The 14412-nt window shown below is 40.6% G+C and overlaps 1 protein-coding gene across 4 annotated transcripts in view; it reads left to right on the plus strand.

The window, feature by feature from the left end:
* The window catches only part of rps6ka1 (ribosomal protein S6 kinase a, polypeptide 1), a 48676-nt gene that overhangs the window by 24668 nt on the left and 9596 nt on the right, over window positions 1-14412 (plus strand). Inside the window, exons 1-3 of one of the 4 annotated variants that reach the window (XM_025054917.1) lie at window positions 10213-10389; window positions 11602-11655; window positions 13324-13410. The exons of 1 other annotated variant lie outside the window; for it this stretch is intronic. In XM_025054917.1, the coding sequence (XP_024910685.1) occupies window positions 10342-10389; window positions 11602-11655; window positions 13324-13410 (189 nt within the window). In that variant the 5' untranslated portion in view covers window positions 10213-10341. Of the gene's footprint in view, window positions 1-10212; window positions 10390-11601; window positions 11656-12551; window positions 13411-14412 lie in introns of those variants that run through there. 2 more of the 4 variants (XM_025054915.1, XM_008308733.3) reach the window with 2 other exon arrangements.

The raw sequence follows: 14412 nt of genomic DNA on the forward strand, positions 1-14412 counted from the left end.
ATTTAGACCTTTGATGAAGTACGTATTTAGACCTTTGATTTCCCCTTGAATCCAGAGGAACTCGTATTAAGGAGCTCTTATTATGTAGCGTAGAACAACAAGTGTCAGGTAATAGTATTCTCGACAGGCCTTGTTCACAATGGTTATGGATCCACAAAATCAAAGCCACTCGGGCGTACCCTGCTTATGTCATACTGTACATTTCACAGTGGTTGCAGTACTTCGGGTTCTTTGTAACAGAACTTTACTTCCTCCTCTGAAGTTAATTACACTCCATTGTCCCACATCTCAACAGGAGACATTGAACTGCGGAGATAACTGGCAGTGATGTGGCTCTCTGATCATGTGGTGACACTAAAGTCATAAAGTTGGTATTTTGTACTTTTTGTTGGTCTGTTGCCAAACAACCTTGAATGTGAATTACCTGGGAAACTGTAACTTAAGTGACTAAGTATAGTTTTGCCTTTGACACGTATTCTACCGTTCCTGCAAAACAGCTTTGAACGACAAGTGATTGTCATCTTGATTATTAAAACACAACACAGTTTCCTAAGGCTCTTGTTTTTTGTTTTTTTTTTAATCAACAAACTGTATTTTAAACTTGGTGCTAACTGGAGTTATTTCCAAACACCCGTTGGTCCACCAGAGGGTGCCTTTAGACGCACTGTGACCTCCGATACCCATTAAGACCATCGGTGATACCATGTGTTTTTTCTACCAGCTAATGTTAAATGTTCAATTGAGGACTACCATGAAATGAAAGTATCAGAAAAGTACTTTTTATTTTACAAAGTGTGGCTGCTCACTCCCTAATTTGATGGAAATCTAAAGTGTCTTTGACTTTTCACCAACCATAACTATTAATCTCATGCCGTTGTGGCTCTGATGTCACACACAGTAAATGGGAGACTTTTTTTTTTTCAAATAAGGCAGAATGTGGCATGTATTATTATTATTTTTTTTTTTGAAAAATCTCTCATATCAGAGAAAGTGCTGTGACTGTATTGCTGTGAGCTGAGCTGTAATTTCCCAGGGACATGTCTGGCAGGAAGGGAACGTTGATGACGCACATACTGCACAAATGCATGACGGACACACACACACACACACGTACCCGTAGGTATGAGTATGTGTGTGTGCATGTGCTCTTTGTCAGCCTTCGTCAGCCTCAACCATAATTGACTGTATTTCATCCTAACCCTATGTGTGACCCTGGACTGTAAACATCTTTAACCTTCAGGAAATCCATACCAGGTGTTGACACGAGCTCTGGTATCATCAGTTATACCTGGACCACACACACATGCAAACCCCTCCAGAACAAACACCGAGGCCTCACATCAGTCCTCCTCTCACGTCTGCTCGTTGTTTGACTCTGTGGACTTCTGTTTAACATGACATTCACTGCTCATCTTTCTCAACACTTAGCTCACAATGCTAGCAGCGGATAATTCTAACCTGCTAACTTGTCGGCTTTTCTCATGTAGAGCGTGTTCTGGAGAAACCTAGATGATTTATTTATTTATTTATTGGCTGACTTTGCTATAATAGTTCTGTTAAGTTTGACATTTGTTGTATTTCGATGGACAATCTGGACTTCAATTCAGTTTAGTTTGGCTAGTTACCGTATAAGCTGTCGTTGGCTAATGTTTGGCTTTGCCTTAGGTTACGTTTCTTTTTGGCCAATAATGACAACACTTTCCACTGACTTTGCTTCTCTCTAACGGTTTAAACTGTCTGTAAACGTCAGTCGTTCTTATTGCTAGCAGCAAATTAGCAGCAGTGCTTTCAACTCAACAGCTCATTGTTATTCATCAGTTGAAAGCACTGTTGTGAATTTGTAGAAATAATGCTTCAATTAAATATGATTTCTAGTATACAATAATTTTTTTTTCCAGGAGTATTTTTTTTTCTGTCTTCAAACATTTAATGCATCACTTAAAAAACAGTGTACCGTGGATTTGAAAAAGTGGCCTGTGACAGGAATTTCTTTTGAATTACATTAAAAACATTTAGATCATGGGTGAGAATGGAAGCCTGGATGGACATTTTAAAGTTTAAAATGAACTTTGAAGGACATTTTTTGTGAAGATGTTCAGTGTGAACTTTATGTTCTACAAGGACATTTTTTGTGAAGATGTTCAGTGCAATTTTCAATTCTTGAAAAAGGATATTTAATAATAAATATTTTTTTTATCACATATTTTATAATTCAAGTCAGACAAGCGTCCTTGCCGTTGCGTACTTAATTCTTTTTTGCAAAGTGCACCTTCTTTCTCCTTCTTTGTCATTTAAATGAAAAGCCCAGCCTCCAGATGAGTCCATCTGGGTCCGAACGTCTTTTATCAACAAGTTAAAATATGACCTTTTGTGCAAGGTCATCAGAAAAGAGCCATCTCTACACTCTAATTTGAACAGCATTGAGAAAATCAATAGCTCTGAGTGAACAGTCACTGCCACGTCCAGCTCATCTGTTATGTATGAACAACTCTGTTCCGCCTCTTAAGTTAACAAGAGTGTGTAACAAGTTAACAAGAGTGTGTGAGACTGAATGGAAAATCAGTGTCGTTACACAAGCTGGACAGACTGTGCACCGAAACACACACACACACAAACCAAATCTTCAGGGAACAATAAAAACATGTATTACCCACATGGTACTCACAGCTGAGCAGGCGCGAGTCGGAGTGTGTCGTTAATTGAGCCTCTTGAAAAGGATTTTGAACCAAATTGAAAACGCTCCTGATTTTCGTCACAGTCGACAGTCGACAGACCAGGTTATGATGTGTGTGTGTGTGTGTGTGCCTGCATGTGCGCTGACACATGGAGTAGTAAATCAGTGATTGTTAGGTGCGTGTGTGCGTGTGTGTGTGCACCCACAGCCATCTGAACTGCTGCTGTTGACATTAACAACGTTTCCGCTGATGATAAACTTGGATAAGAGGATATTCTCTTGCCACACACACTTCACTTCTATCAGGCGCACACACACACACCAGCGTGCGTGCATGAATACACACACACACCCATGCACACTATGAGATGGTTTACAGCCCAATTACCCAGCCTGCTGCTGTTCTAGAAGGGAGCTCTAAATCTGTAGATTTTCTTCTACACAGTATAACCTCTGTTACTCCCCCCGCCCTCCCCGCTCTCTCTCTCCCCCATCCCCTGCTCTTTCTTAATGCCTCTCAGCTCTATACTTATTGTTTCTTCTCTGTTTTCAAGCTGTGCTTTCAAACTAATCCTTATCTCTCCATCAAGAATTTGAGATTGCTTTGTTTTTTTGGGGTTTTTTTTTTTTCAGAGGATGTTCAGATTTATGGAGGTTTTTTTTCTTTTCTTCTTCTAGTTATAAAAACAACTTATTCACCACAGTTGTTAAAATTGATATGTGGTGCTGAAAAGTTGTAAACGAGTCAACAGCAGAGTTTGTGATTTGTGTGATTCAGGAGTCCCTAAACCAAGGGTTGTTGCCGCAGAGAATTTTTTATGGCAGTGATTCAGAGTGTCTCACAACAGGGGCGGGGGCTGCGGTAGGGCACATCACTTCTTTTATGTTAAGATGTAGTGTATTTATTTAACCCTTGACCTACAGTGTTTCGTGGTGACGTCGCCATCACTTTTATTAAGAAAGCACTGGAAGTAGTTGGTGAGCGGAACGGACAAATACCTCGTCACGCGGCGCTCTACGTGTAAGACAGCTCTGTTTACATTCGGTCGTTGTACGCTTTCTTTCGTTTGTGTTGTTTGTTTGGAAACATCATTATGGCTCCCAAGGGTAAGTCAGACTCTTCTGATGTTTTTATGTTTTTATGTCTCAGGCCAAATTAAATTTTTATTAAAAAAATAGACGGCAATTGTGCATGTTTTCCATTCTCTCCGGATATGTAATGTAGAATTTTTTCACATGTAAACAAACTTTAGTTTTATGTAAACAGATGGTTAGACTACTAACCCTCCGAGTTTGTAGGGTTTATATACTGGCGACCAACTCTAGTACACATTTGATATGATATTGCGGGCCAAATATAATTACACTGTGGGCCAGATTTGGCCCCCGGGCCTGAGTTTGACAATGTGCCCTAGATTATGTTGTACCACTACATAGGCCTGGGTAAGACATAGGTAATTATGTGCAGTACGTCGGTTCAAACTTACATCGAAAATCAAGTTATGTCACGCTGTAGGAAGGAAACCCACTGTATTTTTAAACATAGCTCTCTTCTTTCCTTATTAAAATTAAAAAGTCATGTTTTTCAATGAAACGATTAAACTTAAATATTGAAGAATACACATCGACGACCGTGTCTGTGAGCCGATGGTTTACTTTCGAAGTAAATTTCGAACTTAAATATTGAAGAATACACTCCAGCGAATGTCATTACAGTGACACATCGACGACCGTGTCTGTGATCCGATGGTTTACTTTCGAAGTAAATTTCTTTAAAGCAGCGTGTCCTTCAAACCTGGGATCCATTCATCTCCTCACTTCATATCATCATTAACGGCCACTGTAGGACGGGTTGTCATAGTTACCACCGTTACCTTGGTGTTAATAAACTGTGGTTGTGACAGAAGGTAAAACGATTTATGAGGCAGATCACACTGACATGTCACACCAGTCAGTTTTTGTCTTTAAACGCAGCCGTACAGTCGTAAAGAGGAGTAGTGCAACCGAGGAAGTCATTGACTGCCAGGACCGTTAGTCTACAGGTGTGACTGTACTTTGTCTTAGAGATGAGAGTGGTTCCTGCTGTCAGGGTATCACTGCCATCCCTCAAAGGCCACGATAATACACCTTATTACCTCACAGAGGAGACAGACTCAGATTCCTGCCTGTGTGTGAGTGTGTGTACGTAGATGTTCTGTGTGTGTGTTTTGTGTGTAGAGAAAGAAAAGCAGATTTTGATATTCAACTGCATATCGAAGTAGAGTCAAGGCAGGAAACTTACAAATGAAACGTGGAAGAACCGTCTGAACCGTGTGTGTCTCTTTGTGTGTGTGTTTGGCCTTGCATCTCGTACCACCTCTAGTTTAACAAAGGAATGGCAGGGAGAAGGAGACAGAGGAAAAAACAGTTGCCATAGTTTCACGCTCCTCTCTCCCTCTCTGTCTCTCTCTCTCTCTTTCTTTCTTTCTTTCTTTCTCCCGAGGTTGATTCAGGAAAATGTTTGGAGCCCATCCCCCTCATTATTTCTGGCCCTCATTAAAAATGGATGTTGATTTTATCTCTTCTCTCCACTCGGTCCTTTATTAAGACTTCCCTCTGGTTGTACGATTTCAAAAGTTGTTACGGTGTTTACTCTTCATTTTTCCTCTTTAAGTCTGAGCAGTTTTTGCTGTTGGACGCCAGCGTTTACAAACCTTAAGCTTTGTTGCCATAGCAGCAGTGGAGATTAATGCATTAGCAACATTATACATCATTATCCAATGAAACACAAGTGTGCTGTTTTTATATATATATATTTATCCAGAGTTGTTTGACCTGTTAGCCGACAGCATAGTGTCAGTATCTTGTTCTAGCAATGAGGTAAATTGGACTCATTATACATTAGCGCCCCCTCTGTTGGATCACATTATAATTACATAAGACCTTAGCTTTTTTCACCTAGTGAAGATTTTTTGCTTTTGCTTTCAGTTATTTATTTTAGATGTTAAGGAGCCAAAAACATGCTACCTACATCTAAATATATTCTTATAATCCAGACGTGGGCAAACTTTTGACTGGCGGGCGCCAATTGTCCTAAGATTGACCAGGGGGCCGGGTCAGGAGCAGAATGGGCAAACTTTTGACTGGCGGGCCCCAATTGTCCTAAAATTGACCAGGGGGCCGGGTCAGGAGCAGATAGATGAAGCGTTCATGTGAACTAAGATAAATGACATGTAAAAGTCATGCTTAAAGGCTAAAATGCTAAAATGGTTTTATCACTTTCTACGCCATCTGTTGGGGAAACGTGGGTATTGCAGGAAAAGGCAGAAGTATAATGATAATATAAATAAATTATATCATTTGGACAAGTTTGGCGGGCCGGATTTAAAAGCTAAACGGGCCTCATCTGGACCCCGGGCCTTAGGTTGCCCATGTCTGGTATAAACCATCGCTGGCCTGTTTTTCTAAATCAATTTGCAAAGTTTAGGCTAAGCAGAAAATTAGCGCTTGCTAACAGTGATCAGGTGTGATTAAAACCAAGGGTGAATTATCCAGTGTTGAGATTGAAGCTTGCATGTTTTTTTGGCAAGCAGTAGAGTTGATATTTAAGGAGACAGAAGAGAAGCAGCGGAGGGAGGAAGCAGGAAGTATCGACAGAGATGGGATATTGCTATTTCCAGCCACTCCAGGCTGGTGGTGAGAAGAGTTTGAGTTAAGGGAGCAGCGATGGTTCAGTGGTGATGAAGATGTCATAGTAAGAAGATGATGGATTAAAAACCCAGGCCGTGTTATGGTTGTATAGTGTAGTTGTGGCTGCTGCAGATGTTTCTGTGTATTCCATACATGGTGCTACGCAGAGAGCGCTACACGTTTCCACTGCGGTCTGCCAGCTTGGCTCCAACTCTGATGACCTCATTGTGTATATTACCACTCTCCCCTCTGTCCCCTCATCTGTTCCTTCTTATCTCCAAATCCCTCCCTCTAGTTCTTCCACTTTCTCTCTTCTTATCTTCGTGCTAACACCCTCGAGTGCTAACACTGTAGCTTTTACGGAGCATCGATATCGATTCAAGTCAATGCTAAACTGATGATCATCTTACTGGTCTCCCAGTTGATGCTATTAATATGACCAATGTCAATGCAGGATTTCCTGTCACATCTGTGCTAATCCTGTGCTAACTCACCACGTTTCCTGGAGCAACCACTGTTATGGTGTCGACACAGGTCTTCAACTGTAGTACCTCACAGGTACTACAGGTGTTTGTTTGTTTGTTTTTTGTTGTTGTTAAGACAATTTTGTATCCCAAAATATTAGTAGCCATCTGTGTATTATTTAAATAGCTCACATTGGTTCCCAAAGTGAGGGACAAGACCCTTTCAGGGTGCAGGGCGTGTGCAGAGGGGGCACAGCAAGGCAAATTAATTGTTTGGTAAATATGAAAAGAGTTTTTCATATTTACCGTCCATAGTGAAGAAAAGGCAGCGATTTGTTATTTCATTCCTGATGTTTAATGAGAACAACTTTGTAGTATTTACTTTTTGAGTTTTAAAGTGATAACTGTGAAAGTGTTAATGTGGGTGAGGGTGTCGGAGGGGCTCAACTATGGTCTACCACTGGTGTGGTATGAAAACGCAAAATAACCAGGTATCTTCATAAATGTTCAATATGAACCGCAGCTGTGAGTGGTGGAGATTGAAGAGACGCCGTCAAACCAGCACTTATACCAAACATTATTGTGTAACTGTACGACTACATGGGACAGATGGCAGAGTTGACTGAAGAGTGGGCATTAACCCCTGTGCTGCCTTTCACTAAAGAGTCAAGGGTCAAAACCACGGTACAGTACCATGTACTACTGAAGTATCTGCCATTGCTCTGAAATTTGCATACGAGGAGTTTTTTATACTGCTGTGAAATGTTGTTGTTTCAAGAGTCTCTTCTAATGTACTCAGGATTATGGGGTTGTTTAAGAACATTTATTTGATGTTCCAGTGAAATAGTCTTTATGTATTTGTCCTCATTAATATTTATGACATATATGTATATACTATATTACTTTTATCTTAGAGTATGTACTGTGACCTGCCTGGGAGCTCAGCCGTCCCCTCTACTGTAACTCAGACTTTACGTCCACTTTTACTGCGTCAGCCTCCTGTCATGGCCGTCACCGCAGATGAATAAAGAGCAGAGAGACTTATAGTGACAGTGGGCAAGGACAGGACAAAATGAAGTTGGACAAACCTGAAGAGGTTGTTGTGTCATGNGCTGAATGAACACGTCACGCTTGACCTCCCAATAAAAATCTGCAGGATTCTGTCTGCAGCAGTGGATGATGAGATGATGGAGTTTCAGACTGATGGAGACAGATAAGGGCGAGGGAGAGTGGGGGGCTTGATTGATGATTTAAAAGGGAAACTTTTCATTTTTGCAACAAAGCAGTAAAGACACTTAAATCACATTAAACCTCTATTTTGACGTTGAATATTCTGCCCGACTGAGTCGGTTTGTCAACAGTATTTTTTTTTTTCCATAATAAGAACATTCCCTGGTTTATGCTGTATTCCAACAAGGGGCAGGTGGACAAGTTGTGGTACACAAAGTTATTGCAGAGGGCCTGGGATTTTTTTTTTCAATTTACCTGTTTTTATTTGTATACAAGTAATTGTATTTTGTTTTCATTGATTTTAATATTTTAAAATGAGAAATTTCGAGCAAACTTGGAAGTTTTTCGGGCATAACATATCTAGTAAAGTACAGTGGGAGATTTTTGTTGTAAGGTGGGCTGATTCCAGTTATTTCAGTTTTCAGGCAAAGTATTACCAAATAAATGTATTTATTCTTCAGTCTCATGTATCTTCCGGAAGGGAGCTGTTTTTTTTTTTTTTTTTGTTTTTTTTTTTTGTTGTTGTCATTTTTGTAATTTTGTCAGAATATTTTTTGTTTTTATTTTGCTGACATTGGAACTGGTATTGTATTCCTTAAATTATCCATTTTCAATTGTTTTATGACCAATTTTACAAACATACTGGGTACTAATAGACTCATTCTGTTGAATATTTATGTATTTTTTAAAAGAGCCTCAAACCCCCTTTACAAAAACCCCATCTCTGCCTCCTTGTGTGCCAATCCTTCCTGTCTTCCCACTCTCTTCTTCTTCTCTCTGTCACCTCTCTCTGTTCCAACAGTCAGAGCTGTCATGTAATTTCAAATCGAGCAGGTGTTGCTGCTGCTGCTGCTGCTGCTGCTGCTTCTTACAGCAGTAGGAATAGGCATCAGTGACATTTTTTGCATTTTTTTGCCTCTTTCTTTTTTTTATCATTCCTTTTGCCACATCCGGTTTGACTTTCATGCCATTATTTTTTTAGTTATACTCAGCAGTTTAGAGCTTTAGTGAAAGCAGTTGATGCAGGGATTTAAAGGTGCAGGGACTTGGGCTACAGCGGCAGCCTCTCGGACACACCCCGCCCACACTCTCTCGTTTTGTCCCCCCGTAATGTCTGTAGCGGTGAATTAATGTCGGAGGCTACAGGCTACAGATGTGTATATGTCCTTACTTGGCAAAGCTTTACTTCAGCACACTTCCCTGGAGCGGCCCTTACAGCCGGGCTGTAGCCTAACACTGGCCCCTAGCGTTTACCAAAGAGAATGACACCACGATCGGCAGAGTCGGGGAATAAGCGCTGCTTCTGGGTTTAATTGCTAAATCAGCGATCAGCAATCGTTAAATCTGATCGTTAAAGTCGTTAAAGAGTAATAAACACGTACAATTGATTAAACCTGAATAATTTAGATTGTTTTTCAACAGTATTTTCAATAGTAAAAATGTGGGCTATTAATATGACTTCCCCCCATGAAATGTTTTGTAGGCATTTCCATTCGGTTTTACCCAATATATTATAAGTGTACACATGATTGTTGTTGAACAACTTCTCCTTCATTGTTGCTACATCTGATTTGATTGCCTTGTTTTGTTTTTTCCTGTTTCGATACCTTTTCCATAATCTCCCTTATTCGATAGTTCCTCCTGCTTATCAGTCTGTTTTGCTATGTTAGCTAACCAAGCTAACTTAGCTATTTTCGATTATGTTTAAGCTGTTGTTGTTGTCGGACTTTAAACTATTTTGCTATGTTTTCGAAAAAAACATTGGCTTTTCACAAGCTTCACTGCAGCAATGCTTTTCTAGCTTTTTTTCTTGATAACGGCACATTTTATTATTGTTGTATGTAAATGAAGGTTGTCCAGTACCGAGATCAGAGGCCATGGAACAGAACAATGACAGATCAGAGAAAACAAAGCCTCCTGAGACATCAAACTCTAAAGTCTTTGAGAGTTTTTCACTTTAGAGTCCTACAGATGTGTGCGGTTACTTCAGCCTCTGAGCCACAACAATAAAACACCTGCCCTGTGTTTCTGCCGCAGTATCTCCTAAATGAGATACAACTTCCTTCAGCCACTTCCTGTCCTACGACTCCATCCCTGACATAAGGCTGCAGCTCCCGTCCACGTTTTACAACTTTATTTCACTTCCCCTCTCAGTGTGTGTGTGTGTGTGTGTTGATTGCAGATTGTATCGTTGTCCTTGTGATGTTGCACACACACAGCAAGGTGTTGACAAATTCTGCCACAGAGGCTGTGCAGTTGCGACCAGTGACACTGTGACAGTCAGTGACATGGACTGGTCTGAACATGACCATGTGGAGACTCCTATTTCGCACAAAAACGCGATCGTACCAGGCAAGTTGCTGCCCTTTTTTTACGTTTATCCGAGGATAGTGTGTGTGATTGAGGCTGGGGGATATTCTAGCAGCTTTTGTGTGTGTGTGTGTTAAACGTAAAGCTGAGCTTCTTATTTTGTTCCAGCTGTTACAGTCAGTGACAGGTACGGTATATGCTAATTTGAAGCCTTCCATTAACATAAGTTACTGTTTCACTTCACTAGCAAAATTAAACACATTTATTTTTTTAATCGTCATGTGCAGACTTTAAATTCAGTTCTACTAGATTTAGTCCGTCGTAGGAAGTTTGTGTTTTCAGCCAATCGACTGCCCTTCCATTCATCCAATGCACCATTGCATTATATGTAATGGTCATTAGTGGACTGGACTAGTCAATCTGAATAAATAACATCCATATAATTTAGGTTATATACATGTTGCCAAGACCTGTGTGTGTTTATGTTTGTGCACAGTTGTACAATTTTGTTTGAGTGCTGATTTAAAATGAGTAAAACTAGCAACTTGTGCTGTAAAATGCAGCTCCCTGCTGCTACAGTGCTGGTGTTACCCAGCAGGAAGGAAGTTAGATCAGTTTGACAAAAGAGGAAGTGAGAACCATGAGGGAAGAAGTTATTTCCTGTCACCAAATTGTTCAAACTCTTGCTCTTTTGACCAACTTCTGTGTGTCTTCTTTTAGGCTGCGAGGACAAAAGATATAGTGTCCGGTGAAACCTCTAATGGTACAGACACTGATAAATACAGAGTTAGTTTGAGGAATAAGAGTTCTGATGGTGCCGTTTTCTAGGTTTTGCTGTTTTCGCTCAGGAAGTGCAAGAAAAAAAAAAGACATCCTCAACCACTGAGTCACTGAGTCACAAATTAAAATGTAAAACTTAATCACAACAATGCAGGAAAAAAACAACTGAAAACTAGAAAATGTTTTTCTCTAAGTCCATGTGTTCTTGTTGTTCCCTTGGGAAAAGAAAACAAATTCTTGCACAGGTCAGTTGTTAGTTCTGATGCTTATGAAGATGTGATGCTGATGCTACAGTGTGGAAGTGTATGGCTAACGCTGGCTGCTCTTCTGTCTCTTTGGTTTTTGTTTTTGTTTTTTCAAAAACTTGTGCGTCTTTCTTCTGGTTGCCGTTCATTTTTTTTTCTAGTTTTTTCAACTGTAATCTTAATATTATGAACTTACTGATTTCCCATCTCATCCGTCTGACTGTTGTAGCATGAGTCTCATATAACCTGGATAGAGAAGGACTTTGCCAGTATTAAAAATCAGGTAAGACGTGACCGCTCCTGATGATGCTGCCGCTCCTCCGTCTACTCCTCCTCTATTTGCCTCCTGCTCCTCACTGCAGCTTACACAGACACGTCTGCCTTATACCCGCTGGAGTATAACAAGCATTTCCATTTCCGACCTTGGAAATGTAATTCTGCAAATTGCACAAAATCCAAAGTCGATTTCCTCCCTCGAGTGTGCGGTTTAATTAGAAGTTGGCTGAAGCTCATTTATGGCAGTTTCTTTCCATCATCTTCTCAGTCGCTGTTGAAAAGGTGTTTAAGAAAGAAAATGCAATAAAAGTGAGAGATGGAGGGAAGGAAAAGACGAGGGGCCGCTTTAGCTGCCGTTTTGGGAGACAGGATGGCCACGAATAGACTGTTGTGAGAGGGACGAGGAGGACATGCAGGGACAGTGGCAGGAAAATCTCCATTAGACACTGAGGGAGGTTGGCCTGGAGTCATGAACTCTGTTGAACTGTGGCCCCTCAGACCCACACCCCCACCAATTGAAATACTATTAAAAACCTGATAACAAGTATATTTTTTATCTGTACAAAGCACTGTATGAATTGCTGCCACCTAGTGGCAGGAGGCTTGTTATCATTCAAGCATTACAGCAGTGGTATACTTATATACTGTATGTCCATATGTTCCATTGGAAGCCCCTCACACAACCCCACCCCCCGGCACCTTACCGCACCCCCAAACGTTACTGCAATTGAGTTTTAGTGGGCCAAGTAACAAATATTGTTCATTGTTCTGTGTAATAAAAACAAAAACTTTTAATTCATCAGGTTCAGAAACTCAGCAGCAGGACTTTACTATAAGGCAATTATTATTATAAGGAAATTAATTTCAAGCTCCCGCGGGCCACATAAAATGACTTGGTGGGCCATATTTGGTCCACGGACCTTGAGTTTAACACATGCTGTAGAGTGATGAATTAGAGCCTTCAACAGAGCGCAACTAAGTACTGAAATTAGTTGGACTGAACAATTAAAGCCAGGTTTCTCTAAGATTTTATATAAATCTCACTGTGTGTGATCCGTACAGAAGCAAATAGAAAAAACTCCTCTGATGAAATTGTCCTTTCCTGTAAATAAGGCAACGTTGCAGGGAAATCTCTTTATCATAGGAACAAAGCAAAGTTCCACCACATGACAGTGTGACTGTGAATCAGCGTGTGTGTGCGTGTGTGTGTGTGTGTGTGTGTGTGGGCCTGGTCGGATGCAGGACTGTAAGAGCAGAGAAGAGCAGTCTCTTCCTTCCTGCATGCTGTAGTTCTAGTTGACTTCAGATGCACACGGAGGCTCAGAGGGCTGAGTTTGACTGAGGATAATGGAAGACAAGATGGAGAGTTAATAAAAGAGAAAAACACAGCAGAGCCGGAGCCCTCTTGACCCTGTGGGCCAATAAAGGACAGAGATTGGAGAGTTCTTTTTTTTTTTTCTCCTCCTTTTCTAAAATGACCTGCAGTCCAATCTGAAGCTGATTGCAGAAATGAGTCGGAACGGCTGTTTGGAGCCTCGAGTTGATTTATGAGAGGGGAGCAGCATGTTTGCCTTCGTGGGCAGGAGGAGAAAGCGTTGTGGGAAATGCTGAGATGGAGAAGGACAAGAGAAAGTTCAGCCTTTTTAACCTACTCACTCTGGACCTGTCCAAAAAGATCAAGGCATTGACTGGCAGCCCCAGATCAGCAGCTGCAGCCGGCAACAACTCTGACTCTTTACCTGAACTGAGAAAGCCTTGGACGGTAAAGTCACCCTCTTGTGGGCATTTTTATTTATCAAGTTGTGGAGACCGCAGTCAGCTGTTCATTCTAAAATTGCTAATAAAAGGACAAAAAGGTAGAATTTTCACCAGAGCTAAGAGCAGACAAACTTCATTTCTTTTTACCTTGTGGTTACTCATTAATACTGCTCCGCTGCTGCAGCAGCTGAAGATTTGCATGTTCACCCAGGTTTGGTTTCCTGTTGACAGGTAAAGTTCTCTGTGGCCTTTGCTTTTGGCTCGTGCCATCCTCTGTGCTGCATTCACTGACTCATAACAAGATATTTTCATCTTTGTCTTCATTGGACCTGTGGTTAAAGTCTTCAACTTTCTTAAAAACCACAGAAACACGAACATTCCCACACTTCTAAACTCAGAGGAAGTGTCTCTCTAAATCCTTTTGTTGACAATAGTAGTCAAATATCTTTGTTACCCTTTATTTATTTTACCTCTGTAAGAATCATTTGAACAAAACTGTGAAGATGTTGTGAAAATATTTTACAAAATGTAACTTAAGTTAGCCAGTTTATTGCTAAACTTGTTAAAAACACAACACAGAAATGACAACGATGTTGTCAACATTACCCTAAACGTATACAAAGTTGACAAGTAACAGATCTTTATTTAAGAAAAGGCTTCATTTAAACTCCAAAAATAATCTGAGATTAGCACAATGGTTCAGGAACGTGTTTCACTGGAGCTAATAGTCCTTTTTTTGTTAGAGTTTATCCATAAAGCTAAGAATTAAACCGTCCATCAGATTTTTGTTAGAATTCAGCCGTAAAGCTAAGAATTAAACCGTCCATCAGTCCAGGTGTCTGACTTTCTGCGGTCTTTCTGTGTATTTAAAAATACTTCTGTTTAGTTGCCCGTCAATTTCCTCAGTAGAAGTTGAGCAAACGTTGAGTTTCCTTTTTGTCACATTTAAATGCCCTTCCTGGCAGCTACGCTACAGCCTGTGCTGTGAAGCCGTGGGAGAGCGGTT

Source organism: Cynoglossus semilaevis, chromosome 1 (genome assembly GCF_000523025.1).
Source record: "Cynoglossus semilaevis isolate Cse_v1.0 chromosome 1, Cse_v1.0, whole genome shotgun sequence".
Classification (NCBI taxonomy): Eukaryota; Metazoa; Chordata; class Actinopteri; order Pleuronectiformes; family Cynoglossidae; genus Cynoglossus; species Cynoglossus semilaevis.